General features: G+C 54.3%; 7 protein-coding genes across 7 annotated transcripts; 3 read left to right on the forward strand and 4 right to left on the reverse strand.

Annotated features, from left to right (window-relative positions):
- Positions 1-106: 106 nt before the first annotated feature.
- On the forward strand, positions 107-2,431 carry GCG54_00001768 (Calcium-binding mitochondrial carrier protein Aralar2; the record flags this gene model as incomplete). Its single annotated transcript, XM_045401872.1, has 3 exons — positions 107-295; positions 443-1,633; positions 1,697-2,431. The coding sequence occupies 3 exons, from the start codon at positions 107-109 to the stop codon at positions 2,429-2,431; spliced, it is 2,115 nt and encodes a 704-aa protein (XP_045270601.1).
- A 651-nt stretch (positions 2,432-3,082) lies between these two features.
- Positions 3,083-3,984, reverse strand: GCG54_00001769 (Cystinosin-like; the record flags this gene model as incomplete). Its single annotated transcript, XM_045401873.1, has 2 exons — positions 3,083-3,765; positions 3,831-3,984. The coding sequence occupies 2 exons, from the start codon at positions 3,982-3,984 to the stop codon at positions 3,083-3,085; spliced, it is 837 nt and encodes a 278-aa protein (XP_045270602.1).
- A 757-nt stretch (positions 3,985-4,741) lies between these two features.
- Positions 4,742-5,311, reverse strand: GCG54_00001770 (uncharacterized protein; the record flags this gene model as incomplete). Its single annotated transcript, XM_045401874.1, has 1 exon — positions 4,742-5,311. One exon carries the CDS (start codon positions 5,309-5,311, stop codon positions 4,742-4,744), a length of 570 nt encoding a protein of 189 aa, XP_045270603.1.
- Positions 5,312-6,063: 752 nt separating this feature from the next.
- Positions 6,064-7,638, reverse strand: GCG54_00001771 (putative glutamine amidotransferase DUG3; the record flags this gene model as incomplete). Its single annotated transcript, XM_045401875.1, has 4 exons — positions 6,064-6,608; positions 6,662-7,406; positions 7,477-7,572; positions 7,624-7,638. 4 exons carry the CDS (start codon positions 7,636-7,638, stop codon positions 6,064-6,066), a joined length of 1,401 nt encoding a protein of 466 aa, XP_045270604.1.
- Positions 7,639-8,813: 1,175 nt separating this feature from the next.
- On the forward strand, positions 8,814-11,680 carry GCG54_00001772 (Protein msp1; the record flags this gene model as incomplete). Its single annotated transcript, XM_045401876.1, has 3 exons — positions 8,814-9,111; positions 9,168-11,189; positions 11,241-11,680. 3 exons carry the CDS (start codon positions 8,814-8,816, stop codon positions 11,678-11,680), a joined length of 2,760 nt encoding a protein of 919 aa, XP_045270605.1.
- A 324-nt stretch (positions 11,681-12,004) lies between these two features.
- Positions 12,005-13,606, reverse strand: GCG54_00001773 (Protein ZRG17; the record flags this gene model as incomplete). Its single annotated transcript, XM_045401877.1, has 1 exon — positions 12,005-13,606. One exon carries the CDS (start codon positions 13,604-13,606, stop codon positions 12,005-12,007), a length of 1,602 nt encoding a protein of 533 aa, XP_045270606.1.
- A 948-nt stretch (positions 13,607-14,554) lies between these two features.
- GCG54_00001774 (uncharacterized protein) lies at positions 14,555-15,667 on the forward strand (the record flags this gene model as incomplete). The annotated part of the gene is made up of 1 exon (XM_045401878.1): positions 14,555-15,667. One exon carries the CDS (start codon positions 14,555-14,557, stop codon positions 15,665-15,667), a length of 1,113 nt encoding a protein of 370 aa, XP_045270607.1.
- Between the last annotated feature and the right edge of the window lie 4,884 nt (positions 15,668-20,551).

The following is a 20,551-nucleotide window of genomic DNA, read 5'->3' on the forward strand; positions in this document are numbered from 1 at the left end:
ACCTTACCTCCTCTTCTCTTCCCCAGGTTAAGGCAGGGTCCTCAGTCCTCAGACGATTCTCCTCGTGCCTACTGCATCACCTTCTTGCGAATCCAATCTGTCCAAGATGAGCAAAGCAGCGGCCGTCAAGGAGGCCGTCAAGGAGAGTCTCCTTGGCGCTGAAGAGCCCGTCCAGTTGTCCGCCCAGACCAAAACAAGATTTGTCGCCAATGCTGTCAAGGACGAGGCATCAGGGGAGCTCCTAATGGGCCCTGAGCAGTTTATTAACGCTGTTGCGCCTACTGATGAGGACTATGTGAGCCTTTCCCTTCTCCTGATCTTTTCCACCTTGAATGCTGTCCTTTCGCGGAATTCCATGCCATGAAGTTGGACGAGAAGCTGCCTCCGATATCCCTCCGATACACCACGCGATCGTTGGCTAACTCCATCGCCCACCGCATAGCACAAAATCAAGCGTGAACAGTATGGCATTCTCTTTGGCGTCGCCGATCGCAAGGGTGCAGGCAAAATAACTCTTTCCGAATGGGCCGCCTTCGAGAACCTGTTGATGAAGCCCGACGCCGAGTACGAGATCGCTTTCCGCCTTTTCGACGTCGATAGAACCGGCAACGTCAAGTACGAAGACTTTCGAAAGCTCTACGAGCTGAACAAGGGACCCGATAGCATTCCCTTTGACTGGGAGTGCGAGTGGGCCAAACTGTACATTGGCAGCAAGAAGAAGCGTCACCACATGGACTACCCTCAATTCTCCCAGATGCTGCGCGGTCTCCAGGGCGAGAGAATTCGCCAGGCCTTCCAGCAATTCGACCAGGACGGCGATGGCTTCATCGACCCAGAAGATTTTGAGCGCATCATCCGCGAAACCTCTAAGCACAAGCTGTCTGACCACTTGCTCGAGAACCTATCAACCCTGTGCAACATTTCCCTCGGCAGCAAGGTCTCGTATGCCAATGTGCGCGCTTTCCAGAACATGATTAAGGAGATTGATCTTGTCGAGCTCATCGTGCGCCGTGCTTGTGCTAAGAGCCCGGACGGCAAGATTACCAGGACCGAGTTCCTGAACCAAGCCGCCAAGATCACTCGGTTCTCCCTCTTCACTCCCATGGAGGCCGACATTCTTTTCCACTTCGCCAGCCTCGATGAGCCCTCGGGTCGTCTCGGACTCACCGATTTCGCCAAGGTACTTGATCCCTCATGGAGAAACGCCCTCTCCGAGGTCGACGATGCGGCCCAGAAAGCTATCGCCAAGGGCGCCTCAGCAAGCAAGGCGCTTCTTGGTCGGGTTCTCGAATCCGGCTACAACTTCGGCCTTGGCAGTTTGGCCGGTGCCTTCGGTGCCTTCATGGTATATCCCATCGATCTCGTGAAGACGCGCCTGCAAAACCAGCGAGGTGCCAGACCAGGCGAGAGGCTGTACAAGAACTCAATCGATTGCTTCCAGAAGGTATGGAGAAACGAGGGTTTGCGCGGTCTGTACTCCGGTGTTCTGCCTCAGCTTGTTGGTGTAGCACCCGAGAAGGCCATCAAGCTGACGGTGAACGACCTTGTTCGTGGCCACTTTACCAACAAGGAGGGCAAGATTTGGTACGGCCATGAAATTCTTGCCGGTGGCGCTGCTGGAGGTTGCCAAGTTGTAAGTCCCCCCCATAAACGCACATCTCTTGGTTCGCATCGGTCCTGACATGATTCCTTTTAGGTCTTCACCAACCCTCTGGAGATCGTCAAGATTCGACTCCAGGTTCAGGGCGAGGTCGCCAAGACTGTCGAAGGAGCCCCCAAGAGATCCGCGATGTGGATTGTCCGCAACTTGGGTCTCGTCGGTCTTTACAAGGGCGCTTCTGCATGTCTTCTGCGTGACGTTCCTTTCTCCGCCATCTACTTCCCAACCTACAGTCACCTGAAGAAGGACATGTTCGGAGAGTCGCCTACCAAGAAGCTGGGCGTCGTTCAGCTACTCACTGCCGGCGCCATTGCCGGCATGCCGGCCGCCTACCTAACCACGCCTTGCGACGTCATCAAGACCCGTCTCCAGGTCGAAGCTCGTAAGGGTGAGGCCACATACACTGGTCTCCGTCACGCAGCCAAGACCATCTGGAAGGAAGAAGGCTTCCGTGCTTTCTTCAAGGGTGGTCCGGCCAGAATCTTCCGCTCATCCCCACAGTTTGGTTTTACCTTGGCCGCGTACGAGGTTCTGCAGAGCGTCATCCCTTATCCCGGCTCGTCAGAATCTATGAAGGTTCACACTGGTGTTGGGGAAGCTGTGTCCACGCTGAGGGAGAAGATGGACACCAGCCCCTTTGCGCGTAGCCGTAACGCCCTGAAGATTATCCTCGATATTGACGAGGACTTTGGTAAGGTTAAGGTGCCCAGCCAGGAGTCTTGGAAGAAGCTTCCTGCGTTCATGCAGACCAACGAAAGCGGCTCTTCATGAGCGGCCTCGACCGTAATTTTGGACCTAAAATTCAAATGATCAGACAGTGCACGGCCTGAGAAAGAGAGGCAGGTGTCTCTGGCTGAAAGAAAGGATTAGTCACATATCGCATATACGGCCGGGGGAAAAAGTTCTAGAGCATAAACCAAGACCAGAACAGAGACGACTCTAGAGCGATTAAAAGTTGGGAGGCACCTTGCGAGACCGCATATTCCCCCGACGGCGTTCAGGGGCAGGCATACAAAGGGACTTCGGCATTTGTTTTTCTTTCTTCCTTTCCTTCCTGTCCTGTGCATTCCTTTTGGACGTTGTTTGCAAGTGGTTGGTATACTCGCGTTTCTTGTTGAGATTCGCTGCGCCTGGCATACCGTGGTTGGAGACAAGGCTACAGTAGAGGTAGACTTCTAGACTTCTTCCAGAGGAGCGTGTTTAGACTGCTTCGTATTTTGTCTAGATGTGTATGAAAGATTTACTACTGCTCACAGATGTGTTCCGGTAGCACGACATGCATGCTCCAAGCTTCGCAGGCTGTCCGGCACATTAAGCAAGAACGCAGGGGTTTGTACTCAGAAATAGATATCGTTCTATTCTCTAAAGTAATCGAGATGTGCCGAATAGCAGTCAGTATAAAGTCGTACCAAAGGCAAGTATCTAATCTAGTCGTTGGTGTTCTTCATCGTCTGCACGAAGAAGGGAATCCCTCTCCTCGGCCTTACCATCTGAGCCGCGGTATAGTATATAGTGTTGAGTCATGAACACTAGGTCGTACACCATGGACACGTTGCCCAGGGCGAATTTGACGGGGTTACCAGTGATGCCGGACCAGTCGCCCTGCAAATACGAGTCGATGGCCTGCTGGGCGCAGGACAATAGGCCACCAGAGAAGTCAAGCAGAATCTGCCAAATCGACCAACCCTTGGTCGACTTGTTTCTGTAGTTGGTAATGACTTGCGGGGTATACTTGATCAACGTGATAACCAGCTTGACGTAGGAGATGGCATACACCACATCGAGAGCACACCAGCTCGTCCGCGGGTCACCGTCGCTAGGGGCCCCGGCAACGATGAATGCGACGAGAATAACGCCCACGACGCACCCAAATGCGATGCCCGTGATGAAGCGGCTAGGCTTGGTGCCCGCGGCAGGGGAGAAACCCCAGAGACGTGGAAGATACTGGCTGGTTGTGATGCAGGAAAGGAGAAGGGCGTGAGCGGCGAAGGTGATGTCGTTGAAGGCGACGGTCGGGGTAAGGCCGTGGTTGCGCACGGCGTACTGGGAGCGGACGACGGGAGAATAGTAGAGGCAGGAGTTAGAGACGAGGTATGCCAGAAAGCCTGAAGATCACGAATTAGCCACCCTGTCGCGTTGCGCCAGAGCTCCTAAGGAGCCTGCAACGTACCGAGGCAATTGATGAGAGGAAAGTCGACTGTTGTGCCAGCCGTGGTTTTCCTTGTGAAGTTCAGAAGAGGCTGCGGATAAAAGGACCCGGACCAGCAGAGGAAGTAGATCCAGCCGAACACGGCAGACAGGAAAGGGAGGAATTCGAACGCCATTCTCAGGGTCGCGCGATTGTTGGCTGTGGGCTTTCCAGTTCACCTGATCATTCGCAGTAGAGTCGCGATGCGTTTCCCAAGCCCTTCTGGTCAGCCAGCCAACCTGCAAGTCCTGAAATCGAAGGGGTGTGTGAGGGAGCGGGCTGGGTGGTGACCAAAAGGAATGAAGTGCCAAAAAGCAAATGGGATGTGTCGCGCGAACAATTGCGACATGGGACCTAGAGTCTCGATAGGGATTAGCTTCGTCGCTGCTTCATCGGCCGCAGGTCCGAGCAGTGACCTGAGCTTAGCATGGCCGTTCCTAGCCGCTGCTCTAATGGGCAGCGGCTCTCATGTCCAGGAGGCCGGTAACGAGGTCGCCTTGATAGGCTGATCGCGCCCAGACAAGCTCTTCCCGGGGCGTATACTCCACTGAGGGGCGCCTAAACTCGGGGATCAATGTGGAGCAGGCTTCTGTGTTGTCACCGCAGGGTGTGATGTCGCAATTGTAACGCGCCCTCAACCCTTGTCGGAGCCTCTCTTGCCTTTCTTCTTCTCCCTCTTTCCTTATGATTTGTATTGTCAGGTTGTTGGATGCGATAAGGTTTTGAAGTAGAGGAGCCGGGAACGTCAAGTCTTGTAGCTCAAAGCTCGAGCAATGCCTCGGTTGCCTGAAGGATTTGTCGTTTCGTACCGAGAATAGGCACCGAAAACGGGCCTCGGATGTGGTCTGCTCAATGAAAACATGAAGACGTTGAACAAGTCACATTAGACTCGGTCATTGCCTCCGAACAAACTCAATCTTCAGATTATCGGCCTCGGAGCTCATCAGCTGTTCCAGCCAACGTGCGTAGTCCTCGAAGCCGAACGTGCTCCCGTAAATTCTCACGGCCTTGACACTCCGAACTCCTTCGAACAGTTGCAGCGTGCCGTGATCTGCCCCGAGAAACATTGACTGCCGGACCTCCACAACAAGCTCGTCTGCACCGCTGAATGCAGCCGTGACTGCCTCGGCGTCGTAGGCCGGGTCGCAGTCAAGCCGAACCTGAATGTGGAACCGCCGGATACGAGGAAGCACCCCTTGTTCCTTAATCGGCGGATACCATGGTCGGAGCCGTGGGAAAGACGCGAGCAGGGCACCGTGGGCAAGGAAGATGTTCTTGGTATAGAGAATAGGCGAAGCTTCGGCGTGTGTTTGCCGGTTGACGGCAAGGATGGCAGGATGTAACCGCTCGGCGGGTCTGGTCTTCGGCGCGAGTCTATCAGGCGGAGGGTGGAGAAGAAGTTTACTGTATATTTCAAGACGAATCTCAAGAGGAAAGTTTAAGAATGTGCATGATGGAGGCATCGTTGATGATATGCGAGGGGGAAATCGTAGTGCTGTGCGATGCCTGATTCAGATAAACAACAGGAACCAGAAAATCAACCTGCGGAATATGCCAGGTTACAAAATGAAAGACGCTGGTTCCGGGCGTAGATAAGATACCGACCGGGTGACAGGAGCAGTGGCAGATCGACAATCCGCCGATAAGGGTGCTGATTTGTCTAAAGTTTGACCTGGCTATGCCAATAACATGCATCCGTCCATTTGAACCTGTCATTGCATAGCTGGATGTCCGAGCCAGCGAACAAGCACCGAAAGAAGGCGTTTACTGGCACACGGGAATTTGGACAGTGATATGCTTGGCCTCTTTTCAGGATTGGCCAATCTGGGGCGCCGGCCAGTTTGTGGAGCGAATTCGGAGGTGTCTCCCCATTTAGTTGCTTGATCTGACGGACAGCAGACGTTCAATGCCAATTCAGACGACATGAACTATTGTACAGGAAATCACTCGGTAGGCAGCCCGACTTTCCTGTTATTCAATTGCAGGGCTAAGATGCCGAGACGTATGGGACACGCAGATTCAACGCCCTTTGTATGACGCCGATTATATTTTCAGTTTCATTTTTCCCAGTAAGACAAGAACGCCCGCTTGTAATCCATGAATATTTTGTTGTACACATGCGCAATCAACAGGCTTCTTCAGTTGTGCTTGTCGAGGGGGCGAAATGTCCAAGACCACCAAAAAAGTGACTTGACCTTAACGCTTAGCCGGCCCTTTAGCTCATAGTCAATTCGGGAAAGAATCTCGACAACTTGTTAGGATGGCCGAACTCAGTCCTGCTGTGGTTCTGGTCGTCGGGTGCTAACGAATCCGTGTCGCTGTCAACATGAGGCTGTACTTCTGGTGCAGCTCTCTTGACCTTCATGTTGCCTTGCACAAGGGGGCGGGATATGCTGGTCTGCCCGCTCGATATGGTCATAATTGATCTTGAATCGGCTGTTGTTGACACTTCGTGTAGTGTACTGGGTCGCCTCGACTTGGCGGCGAAGGATTGATCGGGTGTGTGGCTACGAGAAACACCGAATGGAATTATTGGTCCCAAAGTCTTCTTGGAAGCCTCGTGAGTTGGCAAGGGGGTCGCGGCTGGGCTAAGAAGAGACGAAATCTTCTCATTTGCGATCAAACCCTTCGTCTGAACAAACGCGCTGGATCTGACGTGGTACGGGCTTCGGTCGTAGTACTTGTCAATGATCGGATGAACCATGACGGTTTGGTTGTGGATAGTCAGAATGGAGTTGGTCGGAACGTTCACCCAATTTTCTGCCGCAATGTCAGTCTCGATTCGTTTGAGCTTCTAGTAGTCTGAAGTATACCTCTCTCGAACGTTAACGGCTCACTCGCAACCAGAACGATGTCGGCACCTTTGTCTCGGCGCTCCATCTGGTAGTTTCGATCATTAACAGCCGAGGTTCGCGTTCCCCATTCTGTGCCTGACGAGTAGTACAGACTGGCTGCCTCATCTGTTGCACTGCTTATATAGCGAGTGCAAATGATGCTCTTGCCGTCGGTAACCGCAAAGTTGAGCAAACTTCGGGTGTCCACATTCTCCGACTGGATTGTGCTCTCCGGAATTTCATCAATGAGCTCGTTGATCAGCGCGATAGTCTTCAGCAGGACCTTTCGGAGCACTGTAGGACCAAATCCATTCGGAGGTTGGGAGCTGGGGTCATGACCCATCCTCTCGAGAGTGTCCAGGAATAGAGCGAAGGCCCATTCGCTGTCTGTACCACCCTGAACTCCCAAGTACCATTTATCGGCCAATCTTTGACCCAACCTTCTCTTGATGTACTTCCAGCCCCCAAGTCCCCCGTTATGCATCCACATCAAGCTTCCGTGACAAAACGGGTGGCAGTTGTCTTCGCTCAAGGATCCTTCGGTGGTTGCTCGGACGTGGGCAAAGATTAGCTGTGAAGCAGTCTTCGAGGCAATACGATGAAGATTGGTGCAGTTCCAGGCGGGTATCGTGGAGGTAAAGAGACATGGCGCATGTCCAAGTTTTGGGTCGGTATAGAAGCCAATTCCGAACCCATCTGCGTTGTTCTGACCCCTTCTTGTGTCCTATTAGATCAGATAATGAGATTAGATACGTTCGCTACAGACGCGTTGGTACGAACGGAGTCAAACTCACCAGTCTTAGCCTCGAATCGAAGGACTGCTTCAAAATGGAATGGGTGGGATCGAGAATAAGTTTGGAGAGCAGAATCTCATCGCTTCCACGGTACACCTAGGCACAGTTAGCATTATGCAGACTCCAGAAAGCTATGTGAAGAAGTACCAAGAATCGGCACATGATGGCCGACGTGCGAACTTAGGTGCGATGCCTGAGCTCAGAGATGTTTGGAGAGACCGATACGGCCAGGACGCGCAACGGTGGCGGGAGGGATGCGGACCGTCGTGGAACGACGACGAGGAAGCAAATAAGTAGAGAACGAAGTGTGGCAGTGGAATGCGCAGGTGGAAGGTAAGCGGAGGGAAGACCCAGTCAAATGTATTCTGTTTGATGAGCTATGGCGCGATCAGAAACCCCAGGGCAGTGGCGTAAGTTGATAGGGATATGATCGGTAGGCCACAGGATGCTGCAAGTCTTGGTAGAGAGTCGGGCTTCTTGCTGGGAACACAGCGTAGGGGATTGTCCTGGCCAGCTGATCTGGGCGCGCGGCAGCTGAGCGTCCGTGCTGATGGGGGGAAAGAAGCAGCAATTTAGGGGAATGGACAATGCCGATGGCGCCTTCGGCTTGGCTCAAGCGTTCCTGATGTTCAGGGTGGTCTCATCCTCGTCACTCGGGCTCGCAGATGGAGAAAGTACGTTGTTGCAGTGAGTCATTTGGTCTGGGTCCGAAAAGCCAGAGTCGAGCAGTCGGGATGGCCACGGCGCCACGGGGCTCTTTAATTGAACGTCCAACGGCGACCTACGGAAACCTAGTCAGCTGGTGATCGGAGGAGCTTCGGGGCGGGTACGTCCCCTTCTACAGGCATAGAACGTACACCGTGGGCATACCTGTCTTAGGGATGTGATGATGCGATAAGCCTTTAAAGGGTTACTAATAGCCTTCCACTATGCATCAAACGGGGACAGATACTAAAATAGATAGCCAGCTACGAAGGTCGAGGAGAGGTCAGGCCCGCTCAAGTAGATACATGGCGAATTTAGTGGGGAGGGTACCTTCGTCAATGTATTCCCCACCGTTGCAAATGGGCTCTTCATGCAACTCGGTGTTGAGTGCAATTGCAACCCGCGAGAACCCGCTGTATGAATTCACGCCACTCCTTCGTGACAACTCAACGGGTTTCTAGTACCCCTCGTCTCCTCGACGACGCACAACTCCCCCGCCGGAGACGAGATCACGACCATTCAATCCTGAAGAACCCGGCTTTGCCTTCAGCAACCCTTTATTTCAATCATTATCGCATGCGAACAATCCGTCACCGACTTTCCATCATCGGGCCCCGTGCTTTGCCGGCAGCATGAGCGGACGCCTTCTTTCTGCAGGGCTTTTGCCTACGACGCGACGCGCTCCTGCTCAAGCCGTTCGCCATTTTCATCGGCTTCCTGTGGGTGGCCTCCAACGGGCCGACGCTGCTGTTCGGGCCACTCGACGCCGCATGTGGTTCTCGGGAAACGCTTTCCACAATGCTGTAATCGTCCGAAATGCTTCCTTTGCCCGATTCTTGCCAAAGTTGGTGGTCAAGTTTGCCAGGATTCCTGCCATGTTCGGAGGGCTGGCTGTTGGAACACTCGCCTGGGTACAGTACCAAGCCAACCGTAAGATTAACCTCCCCTCCATGTTCCCAACTATCAACTGACGTTGCCGTTATCAGAGCTCACCACCAACGCGTGGGACTTCGTCACCAAGACGGCAGATGGAGTGTCGGATACTGCAATAACCATCTTCGGTAGCGCAAAGGACATAGCGGATCAAACAAGGCGCGGATGGGAAAGCACCAAAGAACAGTTCGAAACCCCGGAATGGCTACAAAAGGTGTTGAGACTCCACGAAGAGATTGGGACAGGAAAAGGCGGGCATGAAGGACCAGGTGGGGAGCCTCCCAAACAGAGCAGAGCTGGCGCTGCTGCTGTTGTTGGAGCTTCGACCGCGGCATATGGCTACGAACAGTCCGACGACGACCCCCGAGACCCCGACGAGATAGCCAAGGACGACCAGATGATGGTCTTGACAAAGAAGATGATCGAGATTCGGGGCATGCTTCAGCAAGTGGGACAGTCAAGCACTCTAACTCTGCCCTCTATTGTGGTCATCGGCTCCCAGTCCTCGGGCAAGAGTTCGGTTCTGGAAGCACTCGTCGGTCACGAATTTTTGCCGAAGGGATCCAACATGGTTACCCGTCGGCCGATTGAGCTGACTTTGGTCAACACCCCTGATTCAAAGGCAGAATACGGCGAGTTTCCGGACTTAGGCCTCAGACGCATCACAGACTTCTCTTCTATTCAGAGAACGTTGACCGAACTCAATTTGGCCGTCCCAGACAGCCAGTGCGTGTCGGATGACCCCATTCACCTCACAATTTATTCCCCGAATGTTCCAGACCTCTCTCTCATCGACCTGCCTGGCTACATCCAAGTCGTGGGGCAAGGTCAACCGCTTGAGCTCAAGCAGAAAATCTCGGAGCTTTGCGACAAGTATATTCAACCTCCAAATGTTATCCTGGCCATTTCTGCCGCAGATGTGGATCTCGCAAACTCAACAGCCCTGCGTGCAAGCCGTCGTGTGGATCCTAGAGGCGAGAGGACGATTGGAGTAGTCACCAAGATGGACCTAGTTGATGCTACTCGAGGCTCTGCTATCCTCAGTGACAAACAGTACCCCCTCAGGCTTGGCTATGTTGGTGTCGTTTCGAGAGTGCCCCAGACGGGTGGTTTGTTCAAGCGATCCGGCAGCATCCAATCGGTCATTGCCAAGAATGAGAACGCTTTCTTTTCTAACCACCCACTTGAATTCGGCGAAGGATCCGGAGTCAACGTTGGAACGATCAATTTGCGCAAGAAGCTCATGACTGTCCTTGAACAAACAATGTCCGCCAGCCTTCAGACCACGAGCGACGCCATCAGACAAGAGCTCGAAGAGGCAACTTACGAGTTCAAGGTTCAGTACAATGATCGCCCACTTTCGGCCGAGTCCTACTTGGCGGAAAGCCTCGATGGATTCAAGCATTCTTTCAAAAAATTCACAGAGGAGTTTGGCCGCCCTGAAATGCATGAGTTGCTGAAGCAGGAGTTGGATCAGAAGGTTCTTGATCTGCTCGCAGCCAGATACTGGAACAAGCCCATCCAGGACTTATCTCCTGCCCGACCCGACTTAGACAATCTTGCGGATCTTCCCAAAGCCGACCCAAACTCTTTGTACTGGCACAGGCAGCTCGATGCGTCTACGTCCTCCCTGACAAAACTTGGAGTGGGAAGGCTGGCAACCACTGTGGTTGCTTCATCTATTCAGTCTCACATTGACGCCCTGATCAAAAGCTCAACGTTCAGCAGCCACCCCTTTGCCCGGGAGGCCATCATGGATGCTGCGTCGACCATTCTTAACGAGAGGTTCTACAGCACCAGCGATCAGGTCGAGAACTGTATCAAACCTTACAAGTTTGAAATTGACATTGATGAGAGAGAGTGGACCCAGGGTCGGGACCACTCGGCTGTGGTGCTGAAGAAGGAGCTTCAAGACTGTGAAGGCGCTCTAAAGGGCATCGAAGACACTGTCGGTGGTCGAAGGAAGCTTAGAGAGGTCATGAACTTCGTGGACCGTGCCCGAAAAGGCGATGTTGTTGTTGAAGGGGATGGACGAAGCGGTGCTGGAGGCTTCAGTGCGGCTCTTCTTGCAAGAGGTTGGTTCCATATGTAAGAAATCATCGGAAAACACCGCTAACATTGATCAGGACGCGAAGCTGTGTTCCTCAGGGACCGCGCAGACATCATCAAGATGCGTCTGCTGGCTGTCAAGTCCAAACAATGCGCAAACCTGAAGAACAAGTACTACTGCCCCGAGGTGTTCCTTGATGCGGCAGCTACCAAGCTGGCTTCGACCGCAGTGCTCTTCCTTAACGTGGAGCTCCTCTCGGAGTTTTACTACAACTTTCCCCGGGAGCTTGACCTTCGCCTTGGCAGACATCTTTCAGACGCCGAGATTGAGAAGTTTGCCAAGGAGGATCCCAAGATCAGGAGACACCTCGAGGTCATCCGTCGCAAAGAGCTTCTCGAGTTGGTTCTTGAGAAGATGGAAAGTTTGCGGCAGCTCGAGGGCCGTGAGCGAGAGCGGCAGCAGGGCGGCAGACCCAGCAAAGACGACAAGCAGAGGGGACGCTGGGGGCTATTTTAAGGACAATTCCCTCGGGTCTGTAACGTGTTATGACTTGGACGCAAAAAGGAGTTGCGGTGTTGAAAAATAGCCTTCTGGGACAAACTGGTTCGTCGTGTTGACATCACGGACCAGGCTTGTTCTATTCACAAGTCTTTGGTATTTTGTGCACAATGGTATATAGCAAGAAGGACGGATACCCTCCTCGGCTCGACCTCCTGAAAGAAATAGACTTTTCACTCTCGAGTCTTTTCCCCGGCCCGCAACCTGAAGAATGTCTACGCATTGAGATGCCCATCCAATAGAACGCCCGATGAACTAAACACGCCCGTCACTGTCCAACATTCATCCAGTTGCGTCAATGCTCGTCTGCAAAGTAACCTCCCATCTCAGACTCGTGCCCCGACCGTATCCTTCGCCCAGCTTGTTCTGTATCAGAGTTGATATCCGGCTGCGTAGCTTGCTAATCGTGCCCTCATCACAACCCTTGGCCACGCAAATCTTGAGATTGGCCATGCACAATCCGTAATGCACCTGCCAGAACTGCGCGTCTTCGATGCGTGTGACGCCAGGTTCTGCCTCAATCTCCCGCACCACTGAGGTCACGCCCTCATTGCCTCCATTACCGCCGTACGACATCAGCAGCATCATAGCCTGGGCCATGGCCAATTTGGCGCCGAACAGAAACATGGATGCTGCAATGGCCGCACACAGCGTCCGGTCGAGCCAAATATATGTCTTGATTGACAGGAGGGGAAGCAGAAGCAGCAAGCTGGAAAAGAAGACGGTAAGAAAGTGAAAGATGTTCGAAAAGTGGGTGGGAAGTCCGGCGAGCCATGATACTCGCATGATTCTAGCAATGCGCGCGTGATTCTTTAGACCATACGCGGAGATGGCCGTGCTAGCAATCGCGGCGAAGGCGGCCCAGTCTACCTCGCCGGCTGACACACGTTCATGAGCATGTTCATGATGCGGCTCGTGTCCGCCCTTTGTTTCGAGCCAGTGCTTAAGATTGTGTGACACGAGATCGAAGCCGCCAAACAGCAGGAAAATGGACATGGCAAAACCGGCGAGAACCTCGGCCCTTTCAAGACCGAAGGGGTGGCGGATGCTGCTACGGCGCCAAACTTCGAAGTTGCCGAGTACCTCAACGGCGACACACACGGCAGCACTCCCGGCGTCGAAGAAGACCAGGTGGGATAGAGCCATCATGGCCAATGAGCCTTCGGAGATGAAGAATAGCCAGGACGCGACAGCTAGGTGGCACAGGCTCCAATAGAGCCGGGCGCGCTGGTCGCGAGACATGCTCTTCCATGCTTCGCGAACGGTCGGGACGGGAAGGGACGCAGGTAGAACGGGGGGCGGGCGCTGAGGAGGCTCTTGGAAGATCTGGTGTTGTGTCGATATCGAACTGTGCTTGTATCGATGGCCGCGGCGCTGGCCGATATTCTGCGAGAGGACGGTGTCAGTGGTCGAGTAAAGATGCGAAGATGACGAGGCGCGCATCGTGATGAGCGATATCGCTCCACGCGAAGCTGAACATACCGACTTGACAGGCGACGTCGAGATGACCTGCGTCTGAAAGTTGAAGGGGCTCGGGACGGTAGAACCCCCAGCGGAAGGAGGGTCGTCTTCGGCCATTACTGCAGCGTCCGGACGAAGCAAACCGAGTTTCAGGTTCGGCGAGGGAGCTAAAAGACCGGATGTCAATGTCGTTGCCACGTAAGGGAGGCTGCTACGGTCGGAGGTCGCGTCGTTGTCAAAGTCGTCCGTCTGGCGGGCGTCGTCACCAGCGATGTTTATAGATGGACAGTCGATTTGGGAAGGTGAAAGGATGACATGGGGTGCATTGCTATCGCTGTTGACGGTGCCGTTTTCGGGACTCGGTGGGGTGGCAGGTCGTCTTGGAGGGGTGGACAAGCGTGCAGATGCAGGGCTGGAAGCCATGGGCCCGTCTTGCCGGCGGTGTCGCCCGGCGCTTGGCTGTTCAATAGCGAAGGATGGCAGCCAGGAACAGTGGGAGCATGAACGGGGTCAATGGCGGCGGCTTCCGATAGTCGCCGGCATTCATGGTATGGGGAGGCGAGAAAGAGAGACGAGAAAGAGTGTGTGTGGGCGTGTGGGCGGGTGTCGTGTGTTGTGTGTCGTGCGAAGTCTGTCAGGCAAGAGACACAAGGATGAGATGGGACGAGACGAGCAATCATTTACTTAGAACCGCCCAGCGCCTCAACATCAGGGGGACTGTGATGGATTTTACTGTACGGAAGGGGGAAAAGGCATCAACCTACCTATCTACCTTACGCACCTGAGGGACGACCCAGACAGCTTCCCCCACACTTCAGCTTCAGCCGATTTTGGGGCCACTCTGCCAGGGACACGGCACTCACTTCAGATTAGTGCTCTGCTGATTGCATGTGATGCGTATTAGAGTTATTTCCCTTAGATACATGGGAGATTTGAGAGATCGTGGCTGCTCCAACACCCACTTTCCGCCATGGGCAGACAGGTCACTGGACCGCGTATTCGCGGCCCACGTCACTATGCAGGGACCTGGCTGTTCACCGTTAGTGCATCGACTTCGCAACTTGTCAGCTAACTTGGGCGATCCAACAATCCACCTTGCCTCAGTTCAAGATGCAGCTTGGCTCTGTACAGCCAGCAAACCCTTTTTTTTTTTTTCCCTTTTTTTTTTTTGTCTTTCTCGCCGGTCCTTCGTTGACCGCACAACAGTGAAGAGATAACCACGTAATTTGGCAGCGAACTCCGACTCGAACACAGTCTCAGCCTCCCGTCCCATCTTTGTTTTCCGCCCCCATTCCGACCAATACTCTCCACTCTGTCTACTGGGGCCAGCCTTGTGCGACAAGGGATTATCGCAGTTGGACGCAACACACAATGGAGCGAACTGCGTCCGCTGCTGCCGCCGCCAATTACGACGACGACGGCGAAGTCATTTCTGCAGATGTGACAAAGTCAACATCGCCAACGGCTGGTCTGCCCGTCCAACCCCAGTCGCAAACCCAACTCCCGAATAATCCACATCGACGTACGGTGTCTGGCGCCAGTCTACTTTCCAAGCTCCCCTTTATGCGCTCCCTCTCAGACGGGAAGCCACATCACGAAGCCGACCAAGACGCAGCGCACTCGGCGTCGGCATCCATGTCAACCATTACTCAACAGAAGTCGAGAAGACGGAAAGGTTCCCTTAGGAAGGTTGCCCTTCTTGGAAGAGGTGCGCAGAGGGAGCGTAGGGAGGCGAAGCAGCTCACTATCGACACATCGCATAGTGTCTCTCGTGGGGTGGAAAACACGGAGCATCTATCCCAATCACCACCCACAGGTACGACTACCACAACTACAACGACACCCGGGCACGATCTTCTTGGGCTCAACATTTCGGACCTCACCCCACGTCCTTCCATGGACGGCTACGCGAGCAGGTCGAGTCTGGCCGAGTCTTCCGCTTCCTCGACTAGCCCTCCTCAGCCAAACGAGACCGAGTCGAGCATAACAAGTCCGACGATATCATACACATCTACTACGGACGAAGATGACGTTCTACATATCCCAAACCATATACCGTCACCTCTACGGCCAGACCTGTCGCTGCCGTCGGGCGCCGAATCCTACTTTGCGAGTCGGAGGCGTCGCTCCATTTTACAAGCCAAATCACCACTCTCGTACAGTGGTTTGTCAAGTACGCCGCTGCCGCCTGCTGATGTGGATTGGGACTACTCAGACACGGAATGGTGGGGATGGGTCGTCCTGATGGTTACATGGATTGTCTTCGTGGTGGGAATGGGCTCGGTTCTGGGCATGTGGAGTTGGGCGTGGGATGTCGGGACGACGCCGTACGCCCCTCCGGAGCTTGAAGATGATCCAACTCTGCCCATTGTTGGCTACTATCCAGCCCTCATCATCCTGACATGTATCATGGCATGGGTGTGGGTGGTTGTGGCCTGGGTCGGTATGAAATATTTCAGACATGCCAAGATTAGCGGCGATTAAACAACCGCGCATTGCCTACCAGCATCTTGACAGCATGGATGAATGGTGTAGCAAGCATCGAATAGGGATGGAGGCTCAAAAATCCGAAGAAGCGTATCATTAAAAGCACACGTTCTGGTACGAAACCAGAAAATTCATAACCCAGCAAGCGTTGTCAGTAAGCTATCCATGCTCATTGCAATTATCTTTCTAAGCAGCCTCAAGGGCAATAGTGTCCACATATCGATCAGGAACTATCGCCTACTCTGTACCAGGAAGCTCAAAGGACATTGAAGCTTGCCACCATAGAAAAACGTCACGAAAAAAGCCCCAAGCTTGCGGTGGCCCATTCGAAGGCGACGATGCCACTCAGGTGATCTAGAGCTGCCGAGACTGGTTGACCAGCCCGCCAGCCCGCCAGCTCGTTTGCCCATATCATGACACGAAAACACAGGTGCCTTTGAAGGACCAGACGGGCTAACCAAGGTTGACAATTCAAACGTTGCGATTGTCATGCTGTTGGGCTATTGGGCTGTTTAGCGGATGGAAAGGCTGGAAGCGAGAGGCCCCACTTTCTGCGCGTAATGAAAAGAATGGGCTTGCCAGCCTCTGGGCGGAGAACAGGGGTCCACGGACCGCATCTCCTCAGATCTCGGTGGTGGGGGTGGTTGGGTTTGGGGGTCTCTCTGGAACACTGCGCATCGGGGCAGCTTGTTGCAAAGACGAAGAGCTGTCAGACGAGGTGTTAGGGACTGGCGTATGCGTCCACACTGACTTTCGAGGAGGTTGACGGAGCTTCAGCTCAGCCTTATTGGATACAGTTGGCAGCACACGTGTCGAAGCGGAGCAGAAGTCGCTCACAACTCACGCGACCACACGCTGAGGTAGGGAACAGTGTCAGATTCAAGAGAAGATCAGGAGGCTTGTTATCTCAAACATTCGTGTTGGCAGCACGCACGCTCCCAGGCACAGCGACCAGGTATCATTGCTTCGCTCATGCTTCGCTGCCAGAAACCAAGCTGGGTCGATGAAGGCGAGTCTACAGGAGCTTGCTGGGCGGCGTGTTGTGAGGTGTGGGGCGCGTTTGTCCTAGTGGTGTGCATGAGACGTGATGTGCGTGATTCTGCTGCTGCTGCTGCCGCCACTTGGTGGTCCTCGAACTCTCGGTGCGTTGGCAGTTGACCCAGCTGAAAGTAACTATTCGTACCTACCTAGGAGGCAGCAAGCGGGCTCCATTGTCGTCCTGTAAGCAATTGTCGCAACAACACGCACCTGGATGGCCAGTCTTGGGATCTGAGGTGCGAAACTGGCGACCCTGGTTACCTTAGGCAAGCAAGGTAGCCAGAAACTCCAGCGACAACCGTCTCCCTCTACTCTCACCGTTCTTGCGGTTCCATCTGCTCATCTCATACACTGCCACACACCTGTTCGATGTGGGGGATCAGGAGGGCACGCGCTAAGAAACAAGGGGGCACATTGAAAAGGAGGAGGCCCATCAGGACTCAGACCCTTGAGAGAGATGTGCAATACACATGGTCGGCGAGGCTTAGCAGTGGATGGCGGCACAAAAGCCGAAGGCCCGGGCTAATGGGGGGGGGGGGGGGGGGGGGGGGGGGGGGAGGGGGGGGGGGGGGGGGGGGGGGGGGGGGGGGGGGGGGGGGGGGGGGGGGGGGGGTTGGGTTGAAGCAGACGAGACGGACGGGTGGAGGGAGGTGCTTGGATCTCTTGTTCCTTTTCCCCTCTCTACTATCCATGGACCATACCCGTGTTGTTTTTCTCCCGTCATTTTTTTTAAGCGCTGTTACAATTTGAGATGGCAGAGGCGGCAAGGGAAGGCGCGCCCGCACGGCCAATCAGTAAAGCGCTAGCCCTCGCTGCTGTTGGACGGGCTGGAGTCCCAGAAGAGAGGAGAGGAGCAGAGGCCGTGCGCCACTTGCTTCTATTACCTAAGGTATCTTACCCACCTTAATCGTGGTAGGATTCTGACCGGGCTGGTTGATTGAGCCGTCCGGCTTGTACCGCCATATCTCATCGCGAGGTAGGCACTTCCACTGTTGGTCCGGGATCTGGTAGTAATGCCTTGCACACAGCTCGAAGGTACCGGAGCGCCGTCATTTAGTGCTCTCGTAGAGGGTTGCTTTCCGAAGGCTCCCAGTGGCCCGGTCAGCCGCCAAAAGTATGAAAACTCGAGGTCTTTGCCTCGTGGCACACGGCGACAAGATGAAGTAAAAACAGATTTGTGGTTCTTGCTGCAGCCTGCAGGACAAAAAGGCTAGCGCCGGCGGCAAAGCATATCAACGACGTCTTTCGTCAATCGCCTGCGTCGGGCAGGGCCCTGCGGGTCTGAGAGGATGCAGTATGCCAACAAGCAAGCAAGCAATGAATGGTGATGGGATAGTGTGGTTCTAGTTCTCTTTTTCTTCTCTTCTTTGTCCCCCCTTGTTCATGGGCTCTTGTCCTTAACCTAGGGCATTGTCCTGTGGTTGGTTGGTTGGTAGGTTGTGTTGTGTTGTGCCGGGTTGTGTCAGCAGTGGGCACGGGGAGACCAAGACCGAAGCGAAGAGTCGCAATGGGTATTCGACAATCGGCATTGTGACCCTGGAGGGAAAGTCACAGTCTGACGAGGAGAAGAACAAGACACTTGGACCTTCCCATCCTCAACTGCGAAAGAGAATGTCTACACGCTAGCCTGATGTGGCCAGAGTAGATTAATACAGTCTGTGCCTGTGTCTGATGTCTATGCGTCTCTCAGCCTGTGACCTCACTACTCCGGTTGGCTCTTCAGGGATCGCAGAGACAAGCCTCGCCCTCGACGCCTTCTACGGAGACGGCGCTCGCTGAGGCATGGAGAAGGACCGTTGCATATCGGATCTGGGACAAGTGCCGCTGCTGACGATTGCTGAAGACCCCTCTTCATTCCACCAAGTTCCATTCCGTCTCGCACATTCCCGTCCGGACTTATTATCATGGCGACGCCGAAGCGAGGGAGCAGCAATGGGAATGACGGGGGGTACTGACGCTGATGCTGATGGTGTTCCTGGCGCTTGTTTTGCCAACGAGGTAGATGTCTAGTAGCTTCACTTACTATTACTCGGCAGTGACATGACGACAGACCCTCCTGGCTTCAGCTGTAGCGGTGTAGGGAAAAAAGTGCCCCGTACAGTATACTCCCCCCCCCCCCCCCCCCCCCCCCCCCCCCCCCNTACCCCCCCCCCCCCCCCCTTTCACGCCTTGCTCAATGTGAGAAGGCGAAGACGGGAGCACCCTTGCATCCCGCCCATGAGGCGCAGATTTGCAATCGGACCACCACCACCATCACCACCACTACGAGCCCGGCCGTCGACAGCACGACGCCTTGACCAATCCAATAATTTAAGGATAAGGATAGAGTAGGCAGCCAACATCAAACCGGACCAGCAACAAAGCAGCGCGAACGGCCATCGCGTGCCCGCTTGAGAACCAAATGGCCGCAAGAAGCTTTTGCCATGCTACCGGATTGACGTAACGGTTAAGCAGCTGGTGATATTGACGAGGGTCGCTCGGAACTTTGTTGACTTGCCTGAGGTGCCACAAGTCCGGGGCCTTCTTATTTTGTTGCCTGTTAGCGTTACTTTAGCATCGCAAACAAGCAAGTCTAACAAGAGCACGGGATCTGGGCCAAGGGCCGCTAGGAACGACAAAATGGCAACTTCACAGCGTTCGGTGCATCAATTACGTATCGCACACGTCGGGCCTATCACTTGCCGTCGTAGTCTGGCTAGATCGTCTTTGCCTCCTTCTCGGTCTGTGCTGTCCTGTTTTACATGCACCGGCCTGGCCGTATCGCGACCCTACCGTAACGTGCCGCTGCCTTCATATCATGCATGTTCGCCAGCACAGACTGCTGACAACATGCCCTGGAGTGCCCGGGGAATGGTGGGACGGTTGTGACCCGAGCTGGCAGCACGTCAATCAGGACTCGGCAGGCAAGGCCTTCGGCTTGTACAGCAAAAGCCGAGTCGGTTCATAAGGTACCTTACAGGCGCCATGGTTTGCCAACAAAGAAGATTGAACAGAGAAGGACAGCTGCCGTTCCAGGCACCCGGGTAGAGAGCAACAAGAGTATCAAAAAAGACGGTGAGGAAGCGGGAGCTATGCCGTGGGTAGAACAGGAGATGGACATGCGATTTCCAGAAAACTGTATCTGCCCGCCGTATGCGGCCGGTGGCGGGTGCGAAGCTGGCGGCGTGGCCGGTCGGTACCTGGAAGCTTTTCCCGATGCGTTACAGAGAACCCCAAAACTCAAGTGCGCATTTGTTATCTCATGAGCCTCTAGTCGATAAAGCGCCATGCTTAGGAGCTTTTTTGATGATGCAGATGATGTCGACGACGACGACGATGGATTACGACGCCGGTCGCGAGCTATTAGATCTGATTCTCAACCGCGTGGTTGCTTCTTACGGGGACTGCATCTCTCCATAAGGTAGACAATCTCGGTCGGCCATGAGGCAACTCGCCCCGCACGCCGGTGTCACTCAAAGCTGAAGTTACCTCAGAGTCCGATGATCAGGTACATTCTCGGGCTGTCTAGCCAGCAAGACGGTAGGTGATAAGGGGAGATTCGGAGAACCAGCCAGTGAATTATGTGAGCAATTCAACGATGGCCGCTCGGTCGGGCATGGTTGGTTCCGCTTATCGTCGTGCTCGCCGCGCTTGCCCTGGGGGGGGGGAAAAAAGGAAAAAAGACATGAGTACCTACCTTCCTTGCTGATGAATTTAATGAGTAGGGGGCGGGGATGCCAGCCTTCATAGAAAAGACGACGTTCCATTGGATCATTCGTCAGTCTTTCCCTTTCAGTGGTCCCGCCCTGTGAATTCCGCCAAACCGTCCGCCGTCCACGCCCATCCGACCCGGGCTCCGGGCCC

This window comes from Colletotrichum gloeosporioides (assembly GCF_011800055.1).
Source record: "Colletotrichum gloeosporioides strain Lc1 chromosome Unknown consensus_7, whole genome shotgun sequence".
NCBI classification, from domain to species: domain Eukaryota; kingdom Fungi; phylum Ascomycota; class Sordariomycetes; order Glomerellales; family Glomerellaceae; genus Colletotrichum; species Colletotrichum gloeosporioides.